The 23569-nt window shown below is 49.9% G+C and overlaps 1 protein-coding gene across 2 annotated transcripts in view; it reads left to right on the forward strand.

The window, feature by feature from the left end:
- Positions 1-23569, forward strand: part of TMEM63B (transmembrane protein 63B) — a 47924-nt gene that overhangs the window by 14771 nt on the left and 9584 nt on the right. Inside the window, exons 2-10 of one of the 2 annotated variants that reach the window (XM_027681926.1) lie at positions 14069-14273; positions 14888-14967; positions 16816-16854; positions 20356-20446; positions 21243-21280; positions 22010-22152; positions 22420-22471; positions 22744-22852; positions 23411-23481. In XM_027681926.1, the coding sequence (XP_027537727.1) occupies positions 14091-14273; positions 14888-14967; positions 16816-16854; positions 20356-20446; positions 21243-21280; positions 22010-22152; positions 22420-22471; positions 22744-22852; positions 23411-23481 (806 nt within the window). In that variant the 5' untranslated portion in view covers positions 14069-14090. The remainder of the gene's footprint in view (positions 1-14068; positions 14274-14887; positions 14968-16815; positions 16855-20355; positions 20447-21242; positions 21281-22009; positions 22153-22419; positions 22472-22743; positions 22853-23410; positions 23482-23569) is intronic. The other variant, XM_027681927.1, reaches the window with a different exon arrangement.

Consider the following 23569-nt stretch of genomic DNA (forward strand, 5'->3'; position numbering starts at 1 on the left):
TCTCTTCTCCATAATACATTAATGGAGTTTGCCTCTGCCTTTGGTATCTGTAGATTGCCTGCTCCATTAGAAGTGCAGGAGACTCTGGATCATACAGCTGCTTGGGTAACTCTGAGGGAACTTGAGTGCTTTAGTGCAGGAGACCTTTTCAAAATACCCTGTAACAAAAATGGATACACAAAGGCTTTGTTGATTGTGTTTGTTTCCCAAGAACCAGGCAAGCCCTGATGCTGATGATCAGTTGCAAGTCTGGCAACAAGATTCAGGTGTGTCCCTCTCTGTAAAAATGAGACAAGTGTGATGTTTTAATGTTTGTTGATATAAATGGGAAAACTGAAGTTCACTATATAACAGTTGACACTTGTCAAACTACTATGTTTATTTGAAAATTAAAAAAAAGGCTAGCTTTCTCTTCTCTTTGTGGACAGTTTGGGCACCATGGGAAGCAGCTGTGCCGGAAGGAAATGGGAAGCAAGAGGATGAGATAGGATGACAGGGTGTTGGGGTTTAGATATTTGGCCACGACGTGACTGAAAGAGAACCCTTTGGCCTCTCAGGCTAAGAATGCAAAGAGGTTGCGCTGCAGAGCAAGGAGACTGCAGTACCATTGTCCCTCTGGCTCCAGCCATATCTATGCTTTGGACATTTGGGCAAAATATAGCTAGAAAGATGCTGAGCACACAGACATCAGCTGTGGAAACAGAGGCTGTAGAGGTGTGCTTGGAAAAGTTACAGGTGTACAGGGTTTGGCTTGAGGAGGGTGGAGGCAGGAGCAAGGAATCTTCCATCCCCTTCATGAGAAGGGAGAGAAGTATTTTTGGAGGAGCAGCGAGAAGAAGAAATAATGAAATTTGGAAGCAGAACTGGGAGGAATGGTGTGCCTTTCCAACCTACCAAAATCATTTCCCCAGGAAGGGAAGAAAGCTTTCTGGTCTAGGATCATTTATTTAACCAGTTGCTCTGATGTGTATGGCAGGGACCTATTTCTCATCATCAAAGAAAAATTTTGATTAAGATACTTGGTCTTTGCTGCCCTTACCCTGAGACACTCAGCTGGGGCTGGGTTGATAACTGGTGCACATAGCCAGAGTTCAGAGAATAGTCTTGAAAAAGATCTGGTGCTTGAAGTAGAGCACAGTGCTCAAGTCTGTCCCTTTTTGGGTAAACACTTTAATTTACCCGTGTACTTATGTTACAATGGGTTCAGTGAAGGTGTTCCAATAAAAGTATGTACTTAGGAGCTTTCCTGAGCAGGGGTCATTTCTTTTATATGAAGATTCTTTAAGGAATATCTTAAAAAGCTGCCAAAGATAGATTTGCACTGGGAGAAATACTAAGTGTTAACCTCATCTGGGATATTAATTAGTAATTTATCTCAGAATGCCATAAGCTACTAATTGTTTTTATGCTCTTGCTCCTGTGATGTGTTTGGGAAGGCCAGGCAAACTTCATGCCTATAAGGAAAATTCTGGAGGAACTGCTTGTTGTTCTGTTGTGTTGTATCAGAGGCCTCAGCCACAGATTTGGGTGGCTTGTCTTTTTATGCAATACATGTGCTATGTTGTCTTGATCATCAAATGAGTTATGGAGCAGCATGTTCACTCATGTGAACCACTAAAAATCAGTTTTGTTGTTTCAAGGTACCCTGATTGCCTTTGGGGTCTGCTGGCTCCTTTTTATTTGGATGTACTGCCCCTCCTGCCCGTCTCTATGATGCTGCACTTCAAATCAGTCCATACAGGCAGATTTCCCTTCCATAGAAGATGAACAGCCAGGAATGTGGTTCCTTGGTAGAAATCTATGGCATGCTTCAGCGCATCCTGCCTATGTTTTGCTGTCTGCCGGTACCTGGGGAAGGGTTCAGGGTTGTACAGGGTGACCTTCAAACTTCAAGGCTTCACGCAAGGTCAGAGATGAGATTCACGTCAGGCTTAGGGAACCTGAACCCACCACGCTGTTTTCTTTCGGCATTAGAAGACATCGGGAAGCACAAAGAGGGCTTTAGGAAGGAAAGGTGGTCTCAGGAAATATGGCCAGAATAAGGGATGGGTCTTGGCTCTCACTGATACATGAGGATTGAGGCTGAAGGTTTAGCCTGGCAGCGGAGGTGGCAGGATGGGAATAGCACAGCTTTTCTGAGCATGTCCCTCTCAGGGCTGCTGCTACGGCTCCCAGCAGGCTGTTCCCCACTGATTTGCTCTCTGTTTAGGGCGGTGCTTTCCATGGAAAGCAGCCTTCAGATGTGCAGGCTGCTTTACAGTAGCTCCAGGCCATGATGTTTAGCTGCTCCTGAGTGTTCTCCAGACTCAAGCCCATAGAAAGCACCTGCTTCTGTTTTCCTTTCAGCACAACAGCCTGGAGCAGCAGAGCCCAGGAAATGCTGTGGCCACCTGGCAGGCATGCCTGAGGGGGCCGTCAGATATCTATCTGGTCTTCTGTGTGATGCTGGTGTGTCTGGTCTGGAGGGCCATTCATGGCCTCACCTCCAGAAGCCCTTGGTGCACAGTGTTTGGTGTGCTCCACGTTGGTTTTGAGGTGACCTCCCAGCCATCTGTTTCATATCAAGTTAGGATTTTGGTGGTCTTAGTAGACATGAGCACCGTGGCTTGAGCTGGGGCTGCAGGCAAGAGGAACCCCAGGCAAGAGGAACTGTAGGTCTTCAGTGGACTCTCATAGGCTTGATATTTGCTCTTGTGGAGCTGTGCTCCATGGTAAACAGTGACTCAGAGCAGCTTCATCCAGTTAAAGTACTCTTTCTTTGTTTGTCCTAATGTTAAGATAGAGTCTGGATGACTTGAAGCTCGCAGCTTGCCAAAAATTCAGTGTCCTCCTCCAAGCCCAAGCAGCCACTTTATCTCACACACCTTTATCTGCGGCTCTGGGAGCCGGCCTGCTTGCCTTGAAGTACCACTTCAGTGTTCCTGGTCTCTGCTGAATGCCAACATCTCTGTGCCCAGCGTCAAACCGGCGCTTTGTTCCCTGTGTTCCCAAGCCAGGCCCAGCTCCTCTTGCCAAGCCCCATGGAGTGGAGAGAAACCATTGAAAAGAAGAGCTCGGTCAGCATCTCTCAAGTGCTGGTGGCTGGCTGAGAGCCTGGCATCCCCAGCCTGGTGTGTGCCAGTGCCTCCTGCCTGCGGACTCCAGCCCTGTCAGTCAGAAGCAGGCAGAGCTGCCCTGAAAACTGAGAGGTAGATGTTCAACTCTCATTTTTCCCGGCAGGTAAAGGTTATTGGGCAGATGTCTCTAGATTAGATCTCTCTGGCAGCATCAGAGCAAATATCCTGCAGAAGAAGAACTGGGACATCTCTGGGCCTTGATGTGCCAGTGAAGTCCAGCAGATCTCTCTGCAGCATGGGTGAGGGCTTCAGGGCAATCTCCATCTCACTCTGCTGTGACCTTTGTTACTTATTCAGGGCCCAGCAGGAGCTCAACATTGGTCTCCAGTAACATCTGTCTCTTAATGGCGTTCAGTAGGTGCTGGAACAAAGTGCATTAGGGGAACTCTGTGCTGTAGAGCCTCAAGGTTTTTCCAGTATCACAATGTCCTAGTTTGGACATGCTTGTGGCCAAGGTTGCCCTGCTGCACTTTGTTGTACTGGAGCCGTGCCAACCTTGTGTGTACTGCCCTGGTGCTGTGCCATGGGTTGGGCTGTGCTGTTGTTGCTGGAGCTCTGACTGCTGTTGTGATTTCCCCAGCAGATGCAGAAAGCAAATTCCTAGATGTTCTCCTATAACCATCCTGGTTTGCTGGCTGTATCCAGACCTCTCGCTGTGAGCGCGCTTTGCTGATGTCTGCTGTTCTTGAGGAACAATTGAAGACTTTCCTCCTCCTGCTGTTGCTGCCAAATCTCTTTACAACTCAGCATGATGTTGTAAAGGGAGCTCAATTCTGCTTGCCGCAGGGCTGTGATTACCTTGACCTTTGGTGCTTGGCTGTGCTGTGGGTCCTTTGTAGACCAGGGTTGCAATGCAAGCACTACCTTAGGAATGCTATAAGGATGGTGAGAAAAGGTGAGAACATCTCCAGCCTGCAAATTGCAAACACTTGAGGCTGCAATCTGCTTAAGGACCTTGGAAAAGAGTCAGCCTTTATTTGTTATAGGAAGGGTGCAGGTACCAGGATTTGGAGTAGATGTTCCTGTTGTTGTAGGAGCAACACAGAGGCTGTTCCTACTGGAGGTCATGCAGCACCCTGGCAGCACCTGGCAGCTTGTCCCTCAGTGCCCACAAGGGAAGGAGTTTCCCTCTGGGCTTTCTGGTTTGCATCCTGGATGTTGCTGCTGGATGAGGGAGCCAGGCTGGTGGGCCCTTCCTTGCTAGTGCCGAGCTTCCTCACCTGATGTGTAGGAAGGTTTTTATGTGTGCCATTAAACACCGTCTCCAGGGATGCTACTTTTAAGCACATGCACCCACTTTTGCCACTGTTCCTGAATTGATGCAGGGTTTCGATTTTTGCATGTCCATATAGAGCACTTGCTAAAAGAAGGGACATGAAGTTTTTCTGAAGTAGCATCCAAGAGAGGTAATGCCCTAATCCTGTGTGATGTTGTCGGTGCTTGGGGCAGGAGGACTAGGCAAGAGAGAAGCTTACCCCCAATAACTGCAGAGTTCTCAAGCAGTTTGCATGCTGCAGAGTAAGGAGTAGGGATGCTTCCAGGGCTGATGCATTGCCACCCCTGGGGCAATGCTGTGGAGCCCTGAGAGGTGACTTGGACTACTCTGAGAGATGCTCCTTGCCACTACTTGGTGACTTGCATCACCAAACGATTTCCTTGGTGGGAAGTGCTGATCATACTGCGTAGGTAGGTCATTGTAATTGTGCCAAGTGAACAAAATTCTTCTGGTTTTGAGTTTTGTGCTGCAAGGAGGTAAAGACTTCTGTCATGTAGAAGTGAGGAGGAGAAAACAGTCAATGTGACCTTGAGAGACTAGCTAAAAACCTGGTTTTATGAGAGACACACACATATGTTTCACTCAAGAGGAAAAGCTGGGTGCAGATGAGAATACCCAATCTGTGACTGGTAGGGGACAGATATAAGGCCTGAGGGAAGACAAGTATGTTAATACCCCCTATGCACAATAGCATTAAGATCAGAGATAAACAAGAAGCCTTAAGATGAGGTAGCTTATTGATAAACAAAAAGGAATAAGAGGTGCAGAGCTCCTGCTAAAAATATGTGCCTGTGCAAAAGGGACAAGATGGCATTTGTTCACTTCAGAAATGGGGGAGGCATGAAAAAATTCAGAGTAAATAAGATCACCAGGGAGATTGGTTCATGTTTCAGCCAAGCCAGATGTCATGCACCTGAACAGCTCTCCTTAACAGTGCTTGAAAGCCAAAGTGATATTTGTGCAGTAAAGATCCGGTATGAATACTCACTCTCACCTAAAAAAGTGAAGTATGAGAGAGCCAGCCTGAGGCAGGCCCACAGATATTTTGTAGGGAAAGTGCAAACCATGTGCAGGTAGTGTAAGTGATGATAATAGACATTCAGGAGACAACTAAGAAGGCAACCACTGAGGAACAGCCCTTGTGCTACTGGAATCCATAAACTAGAAGCTGAAAACCACTGGTGTAGAGAGATGGTGAAGTCTCCATCCTTGAGTTTGCTCAAAGTCCATTGGGAGTTGGTGGAGTTGCTGCTGCTGGGGTGTTGGGTGACAAGTGAGGAAGCCTTGTTTTCTGGGGCTTACTCCCAACCATGTGCCTTGGTTGCCATATATCCACTGCTCTGCAAAATATACAACGTGAAGTCCAGCATGTCAGCCTTACTGCTCAAATTATTTATTGCGTTTGCTGGATCACTGTCAGCATATGCCTACAGGAAACAAGGGAAGCCAAACAGTAAGCAGTATTTTTTTATAAAGTACAAGCTGGCAGACAATCTTGGTTTCTTTCTGAAAGATTTACAGCCCAGGAGCTTGAAGGGAAAGTGACAGATAGATATATTTGGAACTAAAGTGTTTGATTTGGTGACTCATGAAATCTAACACTCAAAATTCAATGTAAATCACAGTGACTGTGACTCTGCCATGCAGATTGAGAGCTGATTGATGTGGAGAACTGTTTGATAGGTTTGGGTTTTTCTCTTGATGGCAGAGGAAGAGATGGGTCCTTACCATGGACTACGATGGGACACATGGATAGGTCTCTATGGGACATCACTGGGGGTGTCCATGTGGCATCAAGACTCCCTAGTGGTAGGCAGATAACATGGGACCAGGAACCTCTCCTTCATGGTGCAGAAATGCCAGGTGCCATGGCTGTGTTGGTTTTTTGCAGCCCGGTGGAGACAGTTGGGCTGCCTTCTCAGCAACAGAGCTGCAGCATGGTGTTGTGTGGGTGCCACTGTTCCACCAAACCTCCCTGGAGGGGAAGGGGACACCATCAGCCCTTCCCTGATGACCAGACAGGGACAGAGACCCCTTGCCCAGGAGCACCCAGTCCAAATGGATTTGAAAATTGAGGTAGGAGGGCAACAGTGTGCAATGTGGGAGCAAAACACCAAAATTGCCCTTAGGCTGAGGACAGATTAGCCAGCTGAGATGAGAAGAGCATGAAACCACAGTGTACTAGGGTTTCAAGCCATGGTACAGCCCTTCTTGGCATGGTACATTATGTTCAGGGCACCATACGACTTGAAAGCACTACCAGCAGATTGGAGGGAGTTCCTGTAAAAAACAGGCATAAAAAAAACGTAGCTATTTGGAGCTAAATCCGTATCACTTGGCAAGGTAGACAGTTTCCAGTGGGCGAAGGCAGCATGAAGGGTTTTGCTGATGTTCAAAGGCAAAGGCAAGGCTTTGTGATTGATTATCCTGAGTGATTTTAAAAGGGACAGAGTTGTGAAATCAATGGTTCCCTGACCTTTATAAAACTTAGCGTTCAAAAGTTCTTCTTAATGAAAAGCATGAATGAGAAAATAAACTTCCAAGGGATAAGTGTTACATGGCCTGGTCAAAGGAAGACTGTCAAGATGAAGTTGTGGAAATAAAATGGCTTGGTTTCACCTGAAACTTGAAGATTTACCTGATGCTTGGATTCCTCAGCTTGTGGATTGGTTTTTCCCAGGGAGGGGAGTTCTTCAAACAAAGGAGCACCTCCATACTGAGCCCCAGGAGGTAAGCAAGGGTCTCCAAAGTATATGTTCCTCCAGGATCACCTTCTTATCAGGGTCAAGATGAAATTTAAAGAAAAGTTCTCTTCCTCCTTTCAGGTGGGGAAGCCATGCTTCGGTCCTGTTTTACTCTTGAAGTTTTCTGTGATCTCTGCATTTAGGAGAAACTAAAGCCCAGATTTCTCATGGATCCAGATGCTCCCTCCTGTTACAGTCTACTAGCATCCCTGCCAGGGACCATCCTAGCAGAGTCACTTGTGTGGTCTGCAGTGCTTGCAGTTGTGCTGGGAGCAGGACCAGGGGTTCCCGAGCAGCAGGATGTACACAACCAGCAGTGCAGGACTGCGGCAAGGCGGTGCTCCGAGCAGCGCGGGGCCGGCTGGCCGTGACAGTGACGGTACCTGCCAACACCAGGGCTGGGAGCTGATATGCACAAAAGAAAGGTGTAATGCTCTTTGCTTGTAGATATTTGAGGCCTGGTGCAAAGCCAGATGGAAGGACTTTATACCCAGGGCAAAGGTGCACTTAATTTTTGCTTTGAAGAAGCCAAGCCTGCCAGATCAAAGCTTTGGAGGCCTGGTGGCTGGTTGGCTAGCTCATACAGACAGTAAAGTGTGCAGGGAGCTTTGTATGTTGACTGGAGGAGATGGAAAGGAGGCATAGAGACATAGGACTTTGGCGGGCCCTCTTCCTTCCTGGTCACAATAAGGACTGATCCTTATTGTATGCTTGTCAATGCTTTGCCCAGGCTTGTTGGAAATGCACCAGTAGCACATTTGCTTCTTCATGCTTCTTCCCTTGGCCTGCAGATGGTGTTCCTCCTTACTGCACCCATCACATCAGCACTTCTCCAGCCCTCAGCTGCTTGGAAGCCCCATGCCAGGTCTGAAGCATGGTACAGGGCAGTTTTCCCACTGCTGTGTCTGCAGCGAGAGTGCTATTTTCCTCTTTTTTTTAACTGCTGTACTCTTAGAAAGGTTTTCAGCTAATTTGCAAGCCCCCTTCTCCCCATCTCTCCAGAGGCCATTCCCTGCTTGCTTGCGAAGAGTCAGTCTTCCTGTGGTCTGTTTGTGGCTGCAAGCAGTTTGTACAGAGTTCTGCTGGGCTGTGCCATTGAGGGGCAGGTAACTGAAGTGGCTGTTTGGAGGTTGAAAAGGCTCCATCAACCTTGGGTGTCAGCTGCTACATGAGGGTCCTCAAGTGCCCAGTGCAGACAGGTCTGTGCTGCCCTGGCAGGTAGGGGCTCAGGGTGCCACATCCTCTGGGCTCAGGTCCCCTGGGTCACAGTAGAAGTTACCTATGGTGCTTGGGATACCAACAGGATCCTAGAGGAGCAGGTCTGCAAGGCACTGGCCATGCCTGCATTACCCTCTGGGATTGAGAACCAAAACACACCTTACCTCCCTGAATGCCATGCCCCAGAGATTTAGCAAGTTTTGAGTTGCTTTTTTTTAATCTGGAAATCTCTGGTATTGTAACCTCAGACCTGCTGGTATCTGGTTACCTCTCTGCACCTCCAGCCTGCTGTGAGACTGTCACATTCTGATAAAGAAATGGGTCTCTACCAGAGCACAGTCTCGCTTTTCTAATTACAGATGAAGTTATTAACATTTACTGGTGAGAAAACACAGGAACGTAGCTTTTGTGCTTACATCGTTCCGGCTGCAAGCTCAGCCATATGCTTTTATTGATTTATATTTTCCTGCAAGTGTCTCTTGGGTCACCTCCTCACGTCTGGCTGACATCAGTGGTGTGGCTGGAAGAACACAGATAGACACCTGCCCATGTCAGTGCATCTGTCTGCCAGTGAGCTGGCTGCCCAGCTTCTGCATCAAGAGATGTGCTTTCTCTTTCTTCTTTCCCCCTGGTGCCAGGGGTTTGGCAGAGGACTGGAGTGCTGACTGTGAGAGGCAGAGACTCCAGGGTGAGCTGGTGAGGAGAATGGGAAATGCTCCATTCAGGGGGGCCTGCAGTGCTGTTTTTGTGTGCCCTGGCTACATTGTGACACAGCAGAGTTAAGTGAGACAGCCTCCTCAACAGGCTGGTCCCCTGCCCGGCAAGAGCCCCTCAGATCTCTGCTGCGTGTCACCCCCTGCCCAGACTGCGGGATGACTCCATAAGCATCCTGATGCCCACTCTGCAGGCTGAGTCACAGCAGTAAAGGACCAAGGCATGTAATCCTGGTCTTCCCAGCCTCACTCCGCCTTCTTCTCTCTTTCTCTTTGCAATGGATGGATGGGAGCATGGAGGCTTGCTTGGCTGCTTGGATGGGTGCTCATCCAAGAGGAAAACTCAGTGATTTGTGCTGACCTGCAAGCCAAGGACAAAGGCGAGGAGGAGAGGCCCTGCCCTGCTGAGGCCACCAAGCCCTTGAGAGCAGTGGTTCCCAGGGCTTTGTTTGCACAGGGCTTAGCAGGCAGGGGCTGGGGCTGCAGCACCTGGTGGGATGTGCTCTAGGTACTTCACTTAGGAAGCAGGATGCCTCTGCTCCTGACAGATGTGGATAAAAACATGGGACAGTGAGGACATGCTGGTCCTGTTGGGGATGTAGGGGCTATGGTGCAGGGCAGGGAGCAGGCTTCTCTGGGGACGAGAAGGGGATGGAGTCCAATATTGCTGAATAAGAGCTAAAAATACCTTTTGGCAAATTTGTCTTTGCTGTTCATGCTGTTTTGAGGAAGTCAGCATTAAATGTTCAGAGTGCAGGAAGGGAAGACTTAGGCTCACATGGGACTTAGTTTGATGTCCTGCTATTGCTACCTCTTTGGCTCCAGTATCTGCTGTGGTGAGAAGCTGCACTTATGGTCAGGAAAGGGCTTGGACACCTTAAGCTGGTTCCCATTGCAGCAGCCTCACAGCAGCTTCCCACCAGCTCCCTGTGCCGTGGCTCTGAATGCTTAGGAGCTCATGCTGATGTTAGCATCTTGGCCCAGGCTGATCCAAGTTTGCCCTGACCTCTACAGCCTTTGAGGGGAAGGAGAGACCAGGAAAGGCACCTTTAACCATGTCCCAGTGCAGCACTGTTGTGTTGTCACAGGGACTTCCTTACCTGTGGTGGCAGCATAAGGTGTAAGGAAACATGCAGGGACCTTCCCTAGAAGCAGGCAGTGGGATCTGAACAGAAAGCTTTGCAAAACCTACCTTTGGTGGAGGCAGGGAATCAGGTGTGTATTTGGGGAGGGGAGTAGCTGTTGCTTGAGAAATCCCCATCTCCTCTGCGCTGCGGAGAGATTTCCTTTTGTAACTGGGAAGTATGCTGCTGCACCGCAAGACTGTGCTTGCTGCAAGTGCTGCTTTTCCTCCCTGCCTGTGCTTTACCTAAAACACTGCACCCAACATCAGCTGCCTCCAGGACCAGCCCTTCACCTTGCAGCACTGGACACATTGCAGCGTGCCCTGCCTGGTTGAGGGTGGAGGCAGAGCATCCCCTGGAGCGAGCATCTGAGACCAAAGTGCAAACCGAGTGCAAGGACGGAGGTATTGCCAGGCCCATGGGTTGCACTGTGCCTGGGAAGAGCAGCCAGTCTCCTGCTCAGCTGAAAGGCTCTTGGGAAAGGCCTTTGGTGAAGGATGATAGGTAGGCACTGTTGATCAAGACTTCAGAGTTGGTAACTAAAGATTCTTTCTTGGTTGTCTAATTGGTATTGCAGTCACAGAATAACCCTGGGGGGGTCTGACCTAAAGTGATGTGATGGCAGGTCACCTCTAGCCTGTTGCCAGATGTTACTGCAGCTGAGGGAGCTGGAAGAGCAGAAGTGCTCTGAACATTTCCTGGGAGCTTTTTCAGTCTCCATGGGGAGCCCCTTGTGCTTACCAACTAGGTGGGAGGTTGCATACCTAAGGATGGTGCTGACTGCTGCTGTACCACTTGACTGGACTGATGGAAGGGCATATGCCACATCTTTCCCATTACTGGGGGTTCTGGCTGGGTTACTGGAGAGGCTAGGAAGGTTTACCTCCAGTCCATCCTCCAGGCTTCGGGGAAAAATATATCTCTGGGACCTGCCTCTGTGAAATGTGGCTTAAATTACCCATAGGCTTGCGAAATTTATCTTCAATATGTAATGGTTTGTATAAATAATGTTTATTATAGGGTTGTGGGCAATGTGAGCATATGAGCCTGGTTTCTTTTAAGAAAGACAACCAGAAAACAGGGCTATAAAACGTGCAGAAATGAGGTAAATAGTTGGGTGTCTGCAGAGGAAAATCATAGTTCCCTGATCTGTTGCAAGTCTTTCAGTACTGTGGTAAAATAATAGGTAGTATTCAGCAAACTTGTGTAACTTGCTTGGATGTTCAGAAAACCTCTGAAATTTCTCACAAAAGACTAGGAAAACTGTCCACTGGAGGCGATGTAGAGTTCTGGATCAAAAACTGGCTGAGGTCCCAAGAAACAAAGCCAAGGAGTGAATGAGCAATTTCACAAGAGCAGAGGGATGAGGTCCTTCACTATTAATGATTCAGAAGAGGTAATCTGCAGCAAGGCACCCAAAAATCTGCCGGTACCCTGGAGTCATTCAGATTTGTCAAAGTGAAGCAACTCCGGAGTGACACCATGTGAAGCGAAGTGGTGTGAGAAGATGACAAGCATGCAGCCAGGTGTATTGGAAGGAATTATTTGCTCTGGAACATGGCTGGCTTTTAATTTACTGTGGCTACTCAGGGCAGCAGGATTGCAGGCTGGTTACAAAGATGCTTTTCCTCAGTACGCAAAGATGCCATCAGAGAAGTAAATTGTGCTCAGCCACATAAGGAGTAGCGCATAAGGAGAGATGCTGAGAGCATCAGGATGCTGTTCAGGCAGTCAAGGTCGTTTCTGTACCCAGGATGTTGTATGTGGTTCTGGTCACCTTTCTGTAGGGTCAGAAGAGAGGATATATTGGGGATATGTGGTGAGAGTGGTTAGAGCTAGAAGACATCTTGTGTCCTGGGAAGGAGAAGGCACTTAGAGTGAGTAGGTCTAGAAAAAGCAAATGCTTTTTTTCTTTGCCTTTTCTCACTATGCAAGGAGAACTGAAGGCTGAGGTGTTGCAGTGGGACCATAGTCTTTTATTCAACATCTGGAACTCATTGCTGCAAAATACTATTTCCAGCCTAAAAGTTTACAAGATTCCCCAAAAGAGGATTGAGAGGTATTTCTCTTTTCAGTAAGTCCATCTAGGCTGTACTTACAGAGGAGTGTAACCATTCATGCTCCAAAATGAGTGACTTTCCTTTGAGTCTTATTCCACCATTTTTTCCCATCCGTCCCCTGGAGCTTCCAAGTTAATTCAGACAAGGTGAATTATCCTCCCTGGCTTCCCAGTTTGTTCCCAACTGTGATATCATGGCTTGGGTTTTTTTCTCCTGCTTTTCTACGCCCTTGTTTTGCTCTTGGCAGCCCTGCTCCAGCTCTGTACCTGTGAATTCTCTCTTAACAGGCTGCTTTGTGGCTTTTCCAGTTTGGCTGCCCCCCTCTCAATGCCTGTACCCAGATGGGCTTTTGCTCCTCGGTCTGCCCTTTGTCATCGATGCTTCAGCTGATTTGCAACTGTGCATCCATACCAGCTAAGCTGGGAGGGATCACTTTGAACCCAAGCTCTCTAGGTCACCGCAGCAAATAGTTTTGTGGTCATTATCCAGCTAGCATTGTGCTGTGATACTGATAAATCTCTGCAGCCAGGCAGGAGATTGCCAGGATATACCGTGAGCTGGAGCTGCACCCTCTCTGCTAATGTCACCATCCAATGCAGAACTTGAAGGGCAGGGCTGGTGGGATGAGAGGCTGAAACCACCACAGGGCAGTGGTGGTGGTAGCTTTCTTATCCTTTGGGCAAGTGATGGCTCTTTTGCCCAGCCCACCATGATGACATTTCTGGGCCAGAAACCCCTGAGCATTGCCCAGAAATGATACTGTGCTATCCAGCCTTTCTGCACTGTTCATAGTAGTAGTGAAGGATTTGGGGTGGTTTGTGCATGCTAGATAAGAGGAATGGCTTAGGGATCAGCAGCCTGAGTAGATCTTCCTGTTATCACTGTTCCTTTTGCAGCTGATGGGATTTTCTTTCCCCTGTTCCACAGAGTGGTTATGTTTCTGCTATGAGTGTGTCCTTTTATGAGACCATCTCAATGATGTTCAATTTGCATTTATCCATTCCTAGCATGGTCTTCTCTGTGTTTCCCATGGAGTTGCTCTGTACAGGAGGAGGATCTCCCCATGTCCAAGCAGTGATGCTGACCTGCATGCCACTGTGGGCCTTGTAACAGTTTGGGGAGGGCACTGAAATAAATAAAATATTTGACCAGCTAAATAGTGGAGCTTAAGCCTCCTCTCTGCCCTGTGTGGTTCCATCTAAATGCATCCAAATCAGAGGATGGAAAGAAACCAAGCAGGGGGTGTGACCAACCCCTGATGGGTACCCTGGGAGCTTGAGGCTGAGGCCCTCAGTAAGCAGAGGGTGAATGATTCAGCCTAATAAAGCTAATGGCTTTATGCAGACAGGCAAAGGAAATTGTGGGATCATGATGCAGCAACTGTCCCATAGCAGTTTTTTTCCATCATTCAGATGTGACTTCATGCTCCCACCACCCCACCCTTTCGTTCTTTCCCGTACCTAAATATTCTCCCTGCTGAGGAGCGGGAGATGAGACACTGTTCTCAGGAAGAAGAGTAGTCTTTGGGGAAAGAGGTGCACCTATATGGCATGAGAGCGGGCAAACAAGGAAGGGAGCTCTGTGACTGTGCATGGTGGGACCACAGCTGCTGAAGAACTTGGGTTCTTCTAGTGCTCCCAGACTCAGCAGACTTCTCCAGATGACCTTGTCCCTGGACACTGGTCCCAGGAAAATCCTGTAGCGCAGAGAAGCCTGAGCTAGTGGACAAGGTTGGCCCCTAATTCCTGCAGGGCTACGTTGTCATCCAGCTGGCACTGGATGGTGCGTCTAACCAACTGTTTCTCTTCTTTCCTCAGAGAAGACGATGAAGCTGTAGAGATGCTTCCCTACGTCATTGCCACCCTGGGCTCAACAGGGGCCACCTGCAAAGCCTCCACATGCAACAACAACAACAGCACCAAGGACTATTGCTACAGTGCGCGCATCCGCAGCACTGTCCTGCAGGGACTGCCCTTCGGCGGGGTGCCCACCGTCCTAGCCCTTGACTTTATGTGCTTTCTTGTAAGTCTGCCTGCTGTTTCTTCAGCAGCTTCTCCCCTAATTAACCAAGAATGGATGACTGTGGTCAGATGGTTAGAATTGAGGGCCCCAAATGCCATCTCTGACTTTGCTGCTGGATAACTTTCTGGCCCTGATCGTGTACCCTAGTCACTGCGGGCTTAGCCGCTATTGACATAACTCCAATGCAACCACACTGAGCCTCATGGAAGGGTGTTGCAGCCCTAAGGAAGTGGGCCAGTCCTGCATCCCAAAACTCCCACTTAGAGTGCCAAATTCCTGCAACTTTACCCACTCAAAAGGCTTTGCTTGTTCCTCCTTAGAAACTGTGGGACCAAAGATGCTGTAGCCATCATTTCAACTCCTAGAGACCTCAGGGCCTTTTGATCCTGTGAGGCTACCTTAGTTACTGCGTGTTGCGTCCTGTACGTTTGCCTCCTACAACTATCCAGATAGTCTGATTTAACAGTCCTGGGGAACTTGTGCTGTCCTACAGTCTCAGTGTGCTGTTAGCTGAGGACTCTCTCCCCTCCCTGTTCCCGTGGCTCTGCATGCAGAGGACAAGGACAGAGTTGGACAATGCCTTTTCTCACAGCTTCTCTTTTGGTCTCTTCCAGGTACTGTTGTTTGTCTTTTCAATTTTGCGTAAAGTTGCTTGGGACTACGGACGCCTGGCCCTGGTGACTGATGCTGACAGGTATGCATGGGAAAGGGGCAGGGAAATAAGGTATGAGTGGTACCCTTCTTTCCCACAAGGCAGAAGAGAGAAATCCCACTGTGTGTGCCTGTGGAGCTGAGGAGGAAAGGCAAACGTGCCAGTTGCATCCCCTGAGCTACTGGAACAGGAAAAAATTCCCTGCTTACTGGCTTTTTTTCTTACAGCATCCTTCTCCCAGCACATGGTCCCCACTGGCTCCATATCACCTATGTCCCTACAATGACAGAAGTGTGCAGGGCCCCTTATAGAAGAACAGCAGATGAAAGGAGGATAGAGGAACAAGAAGTCACAGGAAGGGTGAGGGCTGCCACAGTGAAGGCTTTGTTAAGCCTCTGAAGGTGTCTTTGTGATTCTGCTGCGTGCAGTTCTTGTTAAGAGCACTTGAAAGTGGTATGCTGCATTTCCAAGTGCAGTATTGCTGTGCTGACGTGAGTTTAGCTCGCATCCCAAGTGCTGAGGAATGGGTTTGGATGTGGATCCTTCCCGCCCGGTGCATTTGTGGGCTCCAGTATCTGTCAGCAAAAGGCAGGGCCCACTGTGGATGGCAGCTCCACAGCAGAGTGAGATGCAGTTCTAGTCTTTGCCATCAGCAGCAGGAAGGACAGTGATTATTTTGTTCCAGTGCAGAAATAAGGAACTTTCCTTGATTGAGCTAGAGGGGTTGTGCATGTAGTCCAGCTTTCTCCAGGGGAGAGGTTTGCTGTGCCTGTGGTGCTTTGTGACATGTTGGAGGCAAAGTGTGGTTTCTGAAGGCTGGCTGTGGTAGGTTTTCCTTCATCTTAATCAGCTCCGTGAGCTCATTTTGCCCAAAGGCTCAGATGGGGCTGAGCTCTAGCCACTTTGGTTCCTTTGACAATATAAGGTCAAGTAATATGCTCTTCGGCACTCACTGCACAACAGTGGAAAGAGTAAGAGTAATTTTCTTCCACCACTGAACCAGGAACTCTCCTGGTTTAGATAAGTGGTCCTCAATAGGGTTAGATATGCAGCTGTAGCTGTGTCCCTGTAGCTCCTCTGTCCTTCCTCTCCTGGCCTGGTTGGGGAAATCAGCCTTGCGAGACAGTGCAGGGAAAACGAGGAGAAAGGGATAGCCATATAGGACCTCACATGGCAGAGGGCAGCAGCTTCTCAGGGTTAAGCAATCTGGACCCAGGTGCTGACTGGTAGCTACAGGGGCTGCACAGCTCTGGCCTCCAGTGAGGAGAGAGGGCTAGATTTTCTTGGAGGCAATGCTTGAGCACCTTGGGGGTAAGGGAATGGGAGCAGTGGCTGTAGGCAGAAAGGCAGAGGGATGCCAGCTGTTTGGAGAGGGAGAGCCGATAAGCGCAGGGGGAGGGACAGCATGACTATGGTAAGGGCTGTGGATCAAAAGGACTGGGGTCCCAGGGAGAAGCCCCTGCCGCTTGGCCCATCGATGGGTTAGGATGAGAATTTTTTGAGAGTGGGATGCAAGTGTGTTGGTTGCCTGGATGGGAAGGAGACATGGATGAGGAACTCAGACGGCAGCCAGGCAGTCCAGACAGTCTCTCCTACGCCTCTCAGGAGCTCACTGCGATGTCCACAGTGTGGAGCCAGGCCACCTTCCCAGTGGAGCCAGCTTCCCCTTAGCTGGCAGCAAACCATTCTGCCCCTGGGCCAGTGGGGGCTCTGGATCCGGAGCCACTGGTGGGCTCTGGAAGGAGGATCTTCTCCAGCCTGACCACTGGCAGGTTTCTCTTCTTCAGGATGATATGAAGCCATGTTGGGTGCATAGCTCCCTATGAAAGAGGAAACCCAGCACCTACTCCCATGGTTGTAACCTCTCCCTTTCTGTTTCTGTGCCCCCAGGCGCCGACGCTGGGAGACTGAAAGAGAGGAGCGGGAATAGTATGTTGTTTTTTCAGGGTCTCATTTCTTCTCTCTTGCTCACAACCTCTCTCTCTCCTTTTCTCTTGCAGTTTTCTGTCTTGCTTCTGAACTAATCTAAATGGCTGGGAGTTTGGGCATGGATTTGTACCTCTCGGTGGATTTGTGCTTTTCTCGTTCCCTCCCCTTTGTGTCATCCACTGCCACAGCTGAATGCACCCTGGTTTTCCCCTAGTAGCCCTTAAATGCTCCCTGATGGCAGCAGTACCAATGAGCTCCTAGTCCTGGCCTGGGTAGAGAGTGCCATATTGCACACCCTGCTCTATCTGCCTGTGTCCAACTGTCCTGCCTTATGATGGAAGAAAACAAACCTGATTGCCTGAGCCCACAGCATGCTCAGGTCACCCAGGTGCAGGGGAGGCTCCTTTGCCTGGTCCCTCTTGTGCCAGGCTGCCACAAGGGCTGTTCCCATGCCAGCTGCAAGGGTAGCTGGGTACACAGAGAGGATCTGGCAAGACTTCTCTGTCTTTTTAACCCATGAGGCTCCTGGGACCAGGGTAATTGTTGGCCCTTGTCCCTTGCCACCTATCCCTATGCCCAGCAAGGCAGCACCTTTGATTTTCTCTCTTCCCCTGCAGAATAAACTTCCTGAGAGCATCCTTCAGCACCTTGGCCCGTCATTGCCCATTAAGCCCTGCCACGGACTGTCCCTCCCTGCTTTTATCTCTTCATTGCTGCTTTTATGCCTGAGAAAAGAGCATTGTCCATGCCTTGCTGACTGGCTGGATGGTACATGCTGCAGAGGAGGTGACCAGCTGGCAGTGCAGAGCCTGCAGTGGTTGCTCCAGCCACGCTGATTTGTGTCTGAGGCCAGGGCAGCAAGCTGCAGCCTCACTTCTCACTTGCAATGCAGGGACCTGCTACTGCCTTAAGAGGATACAAGAATGCTCTTATTTTTGTAGGTGTTCCTTGCCCTCGATAGCAGAGCAATTGAAATTGTGAAAACAGAACTGATGGTAGCTGTAGTACATGGCACAGAGGGGACATCTTGCTCATGCTTGAGTGCTTAACTTAGTGGTTGGCCCTGCATCAGGTGTGTCTGGCAACTTTTTACTGCTAACACATTGTGAGGGGAGATGGCAGAGCCATCATGCATTGAGGCTTTTCGGGGGCCCACTTCAGTTATCATCATGAGTGCTTGTCTCTTTCCAGGGGACTACTTCTTCCTGCTCCTCTTCTTCATCTGAGTTTGCTGGAACAATCTGCTGACACACCATACATACCACCCCCAAACCTATTGCTTGAGTTGGTATAGTGTTGGTAGCCAGAAGCTTTCAAAAACCTGTGGAGCTCAGTGAGGAAGCCTCATTCTGGCTGTGCTCCTCCAAGGCTGATGGCACCTTCCCATCCCAGCTGTTCTCCACGGGGGTGCAGTGACAGGTGGTTAGGAACACATGTATGTCACCTGATGCTCCTAGGCCTTGAATGTACATCATTTGTGGGGAAGGGCATCTTCCTCTGATGTTCCCTTTTCATGAGAACCAGCAAGTACCCTTGTCCTGCCACTTGCCAGAGCTTGCAGTAGCCATCGACAGTCTTAAGTGGTGACTCAGTCTGCACTGGGAGGTTGTAGCAAACTACCCGCACCTCTGTGTGTGAGGGAAGTGATCACAGAGCCCTGAAGGGCTTGCCACCCACGCAGTCACCTTCAGCCTCACACTGCAGCAAGCGCTTTCCATGGCATGCCTGGCCTCCCCGCTCAGAGCCTGTGATTCCCTTGGTCTGAGGCTGTTCATACCTCAGACCCTGTACTTCTCCTTCCCTGGGCAGGGTCTGTACCAAACTCAGGACGTCATGCAGGGTCCCACCTTAATCTTGTGGTTTAGGGCAGTCTTGTTTCCACCCACTCACGTTAAAAAGTCTTCATCCAGATGCAGGAGCTCCCTCTTCAGCGTTCCATCCTTGGGAAGGTTTGGCGTCCTCTGTCTTCTCAGCACTGCAGGTCATCATGATTATTGTCTCAGCATCCCCCTGCACGGAGCTGAGTTATCCTGGTCATTTCATAACATTGCACTCCTCTCAGTTGTTCCCCCCAGTGCTGCTTCTGCTCTGCCCTCTGCCTTTTCCGTACAGAGAAGCCAAAAGCACAGAGTGTCATCTTGCTGAGCTCTCCTCAGGGCTGTGCACAGCAGCAATTCACCTTCACTCCGTGTGCCCAGCTACAAGGCCTTTGATTTTAAAAGGCTGAAGGTCTGAGAGCTGGGTTGAAGCTCACTCTGTCCCTCCAGCAGAGCAGGGTGTTGGGCTCCGCAGTCGCAAGGTTGCACACCTCTGTCTGATCTGCACTGCTGTAGTCCCCTGACCTTCAGCTAATCTCCTTTCCCCTCTCTTTTACTTCCATCTAGGGACTCAGCAGGTGCTGCTCTGCTCTGAGGGAGGCCACGTGTCCCATCCTCTTTCCTTCAGCAGATTCACAAGGGTCTCTACTTGTTCTCTTTCCCTTAGTATCTTCTACCTCATATCTAGCAATTGTCTCTCAGCAGCTGCTTCTTGGTGTTCTTGTCCATCTGATCCTCCTTGAGCTTGTACTGATTACAGGGAGACCATGTTTTCATTTGATTTTTTTGCTTTGTTTCTAGCCTCTTCTGGCACCTCTGAGGCACCTCTGAGGTCCCAGCCTGCTGTTGTCATTTTGGGAGTGCTATTTAATTTAGGTCTCTGGACCATTTTCTTGCCTCCTTTGCCAGCTTCCCTCTGCCTCCATTTGTAGCAGGGGCTATTGTCAGCCTTGGATGCTTCTGCTGCAGGTTCTTCATCTAGGTTTCTGCCTGTGCCCACAGTAAAGTGGTCTGGGATATTCACCCCTTTTGCCTTCCTGTCCTGTAGCATGCAGGCATTTACTTCTTGCTGTCTGCCCCACTCCTACTCAAAGGATTTCCAGGCAGGAGGCTCAGCTGAAGCTGTGGAGCAGGTTGTGCTGAGCCTGGCTCCAGGCAGCTGCATTCTTCCTCCTGCACTAAGGGTGAGGAGGACTGGTGTAGCAGGATGCAGCCCACCAGACTCCCACCCTTCCACTTCCTGAAGGCAAGTGAGGCCCTCCAGGACAGGAGCCACTGCCAGTGCTTCTCTGGCCATGCCAGAGCCAGAGGGGCTGCGGCACCCTCTGGTTCTCCCTTCCTCTCCTTTGTCTAAACCCTGTGCTAAACAGACCTCATCTCTCCTCTGTGGCACCCTCTGCCAGCTTCTCCTTGCAGGGGCTGCCACATAACATGGGTGCCTCTCAGAAGGTGCTGAAAAAATAGATCCATGGCCAAGCCCACGGGGTTTGTCAGTCTCCTCATGCCATCTGAGGAGGGATCTCTGTTTACTGATACCTCTGCTCTCTGATCTTGTCTCTCTTCATCTCACCTGGTGCAAACTGATCTGAATTAACCTCTCGTCTTCTGGGTGCTCTTGGTTCCTGGCCAGGCTGCCTCCTCACGTCTTCTAACTTTCTCCCTCGCCTCCCACTTGTCATTTTAGTGTAGCCTCCGCCCTGCATTCTGACAACCATGACCGCTACGAGCGCCTCACCTCCGTCTCCAGCTCTGTGGAATTCGACCAGAGGGACAACGTGAGTAGCAGCAAGAGTCAGACGCTTTACCTTTGAGTGGCCAGGGGCCCACAGCTTGGCTGAACAAAGGGCTCTTCAGAAGAAACACTTTTTGCCCATTCCTAGGCCTTAAGTCCCACACCTTGTAGTGTGTGAGTATGGTGTGCAGCTCAAGGCTACATAACTATGCAGCTTCTAGATGTTTGCTTAAATAAATAGATCCCTGTGACTTAACAGACACCTGTCCAGCCTATAATCTCAGCATTACAAACAATACTTACTTGCCAGCTTCTCCTCACACTGCAGTCTACCTCTGCTGCAACTTTCCTTACTAAAGGGGAGGCACAGTTCAGTAGGATAACAGGGGTGTGATGGATGGGGGGTGAAGCTCCCCTAGGTGTCCTTTGAGGAGCACTGCCTTGGCCCAGCCTGCCTTCCCAGTCCCTGCAGAGCTTCTCTTGTCCAGGATGATGGCTAAAATACTTGTATGGTAAATTTTCTGGGTGTCCCTAGGCAGTGAAGCGCTCCCATGTTAGCCAGGAGTGTATGGGTTGCCTGGGAGGTTGAACTGCCAGTTGGTAGGGGACAGCCACACAGCATAGTCCAACCTGTACTGTGCTCCATGGAGTAGCACTGTCACCTCCTTCACCTTGGCCCATTTGTGGCTCTGCACATATGTGTGCTCATGGTCTGTCCCCTTGAGCCAAGTCAGTGAAGGTGCAAGGACACCAGCCTAGTCACCAGAGCCTTTGAAGGAGGGACCTGGGATAAGGGAACACAGAGTGATGTGAGACTGTCCTGTCTTCTTTTTGCACAGGGTTTCTGCTCCTGGCTAACAGCCATCTTCAGGATAAAGTAAGTGCCCCAGGACCTGCCTGAGGGACCCACATGGGGAAGGAGGGGCATTGTGGGATTGTTGGGTCATCCAGTGCAGTATAGCTGAGTGAAGTCACTGCCCTTCCTGCAGCCCCCTCTCTGAAGAGGACAAGCAAAGATGGGACTAGATGAGGAGTCTTAAAGGCAAAATAAGGTCACACAGTGAATGACAGAAGAGCATCCAGCCCAGGGCTCCTCCACCTCAGTCCCATCTCAGAAACACTGTTCACTGCTCTGCAGAGATTCTCCTCTCCCTGGGACTCCTGCTAGGGGCACTGCTCTCTGGGGAACGGGTATGAGGAGGGGACAGGAGAATGCAGGGAGATGCCCTCAGCATGATGATGCTCAGAAGTAGTCTCCTAAGCACTTCCTGGCTTCAGAGTGCTGTGGGATAGCATCAGCCATCCTATATCTTAGCAGAGAAGACAAGGCCCACCTCAGGTGGGATTTTTGTGTGTCCAGCTACCTGTCCTGGGGAACAGAGGGCAGGACCATGGGGTGTGGGACTGAGTAAGCATTGCACAGGCAGGTTTCTGCCCAGGCTGGTTCAAGGCTGAGTGCTGGGCTCCCTACCCTGGAGCCTAGTTACAGCTCTATAAGGCAGAACCAGGGGTGCTGTGTGGGCTTAAATCAGGAGGGGAGCAGTCTTTTTCCCCAGCACTTGAGGGAATGTAGAAAATTGCTTGACAGCCTTTCTCTCCCTGGCAGGGATGACGAGATCCGGGACAAATGCGGGGTTGATGCAGTGCACTATCTGTCCTTCCAGAGGCACATCATCGGGCTGCTGGTGGTCGTGGGTGTGCTTTCTGTGGGCATCGTGTTACCTGTCAACTTCTCAGGGGACCTGCTAGGTGAGAGCAAAGAGCCTTTAGCTTGGCTGGGGGAGCTGCTTTCAACACCACGTTCCAGACTTCTGGGTAGCAGTGGAGGGCAGGATAGGACTAACACAGACAAACCATGACTGCTGCCTCACTTTGAGTGTAGAGCAGCCACAGGGTAATCCCGGGCAGCTTTGGTTTTGAGGTGTTCTGCAGGTGAGATTCCTGCTGTAGCTCACCACGGTGCTCTGTTCCATTCCGTATAACTGAACGTGCTCGTGTCTGGCTCTTTCTCCCTAGAAAACAACGCCTACAGCTTTGGGAGGACAACAATTGCTAACCTGAATTCTAGGTATGTATAGGCAGGGGTAGGATGGATAACTGGGGCTGTCAAGGGGTGTTTTGTAAAGGTTCACGTGCTGCAGAGCCTCACCTCCTTGAAGGCTGCATTTCTGCCCTTGCTGTGAGGCTACTGTCCCTGCTCCACTTTCTAAGCTGAGCTCCTGGATTATGGTTGTAAGGCATGTGTGTGCTTGTGGCGCCAGTGCCTTCAGGGCCTGACCAGCCACACACAGACTTGTAGTGGCAACCCTGCATTTACCTTTGTGGTCTCCCTTGTAACAGGAATCACCTGCTGTGGTTGCACACCATCTTTGCCTTCCTGTACCTGCTGCTGACAGTGCTCAGCATGCGCCGGCACACCTCCAAGATGCGCTACAAAGAGGATGACTTGGTGAGCAGGATCTGGCCACTCTCTCAGGCACATTTTCCTATGCCCTCTGGTCAAGTCAGGTAGCCTTGGAGAGAGTGCTGAGCACCTCACTTCCCACAGTAATTTGGGACTGTCATGTTTTGGCTGTTCTTTTATTCTGCCTGGCCAAAGGCAAATTGCCTCCAGAGAAGCAGCTCTGACTGCCTGTGGGGAAACAGGAGAGGCCTGCACTGGGTAAATATGTGGAAGGACCCCATTCTTCCTCAAGAGTGCTGCAGTGGCTTTTGCCTTCTTCATTTCTAAAGGGTAGCCCTGTTTCTGTTCAGGCAGCTGCAGTATAAGTCCCTAGCCTCTCAATCTGCAGTACACCAGGATGCAGGATGACTACAGCTAGTGGAAGCATAGGAGAGGGGGAGTCCTGGTTGCCAGAAGTGATGGGGCTGCCCTTTTTCATCACTGACTGAGGTCTTGGGAGGGGGTTTGCTGCAGTCTGGTCTTTTACACCATCCACACCTACCTGCCTCCTTTCTTTCTTTTTTTTTTTTCTTTTCTTTCCTTCCCTTCTTTTCTTACTTTCAGGTTAAGCGAACTCTCTTCATCAATGGGATCTCAAAATACGCTGAGCCAGAGAAGATCAAGAAGCATTTTGAGTGAGTTTCACTGTGTCCCCAAAGACTGCTCCATAACAGGGAGTAGGGTAGTGCTAGTTTTACCTCGAATAGCAATAATAGAGAACTC

The sequence above is a fragment of the Neopelma chrysocephalum genome, unplaced genomic scaffold, assembly GCF_003984885.1.
Source record: "Neopelma chrysocephalum unplaced genomic scaffold, ASM398488v2 Primary Assembly neopelma1_61b, whole genome shotgun sequence".
NCBI classification, from domain to species: domain Eukaryota; kingdom Metazoa; phylum Chordata; class Aves; order Passeriformes; family Pipridae; genus Neopelma; species Neopelma chrysocephalum.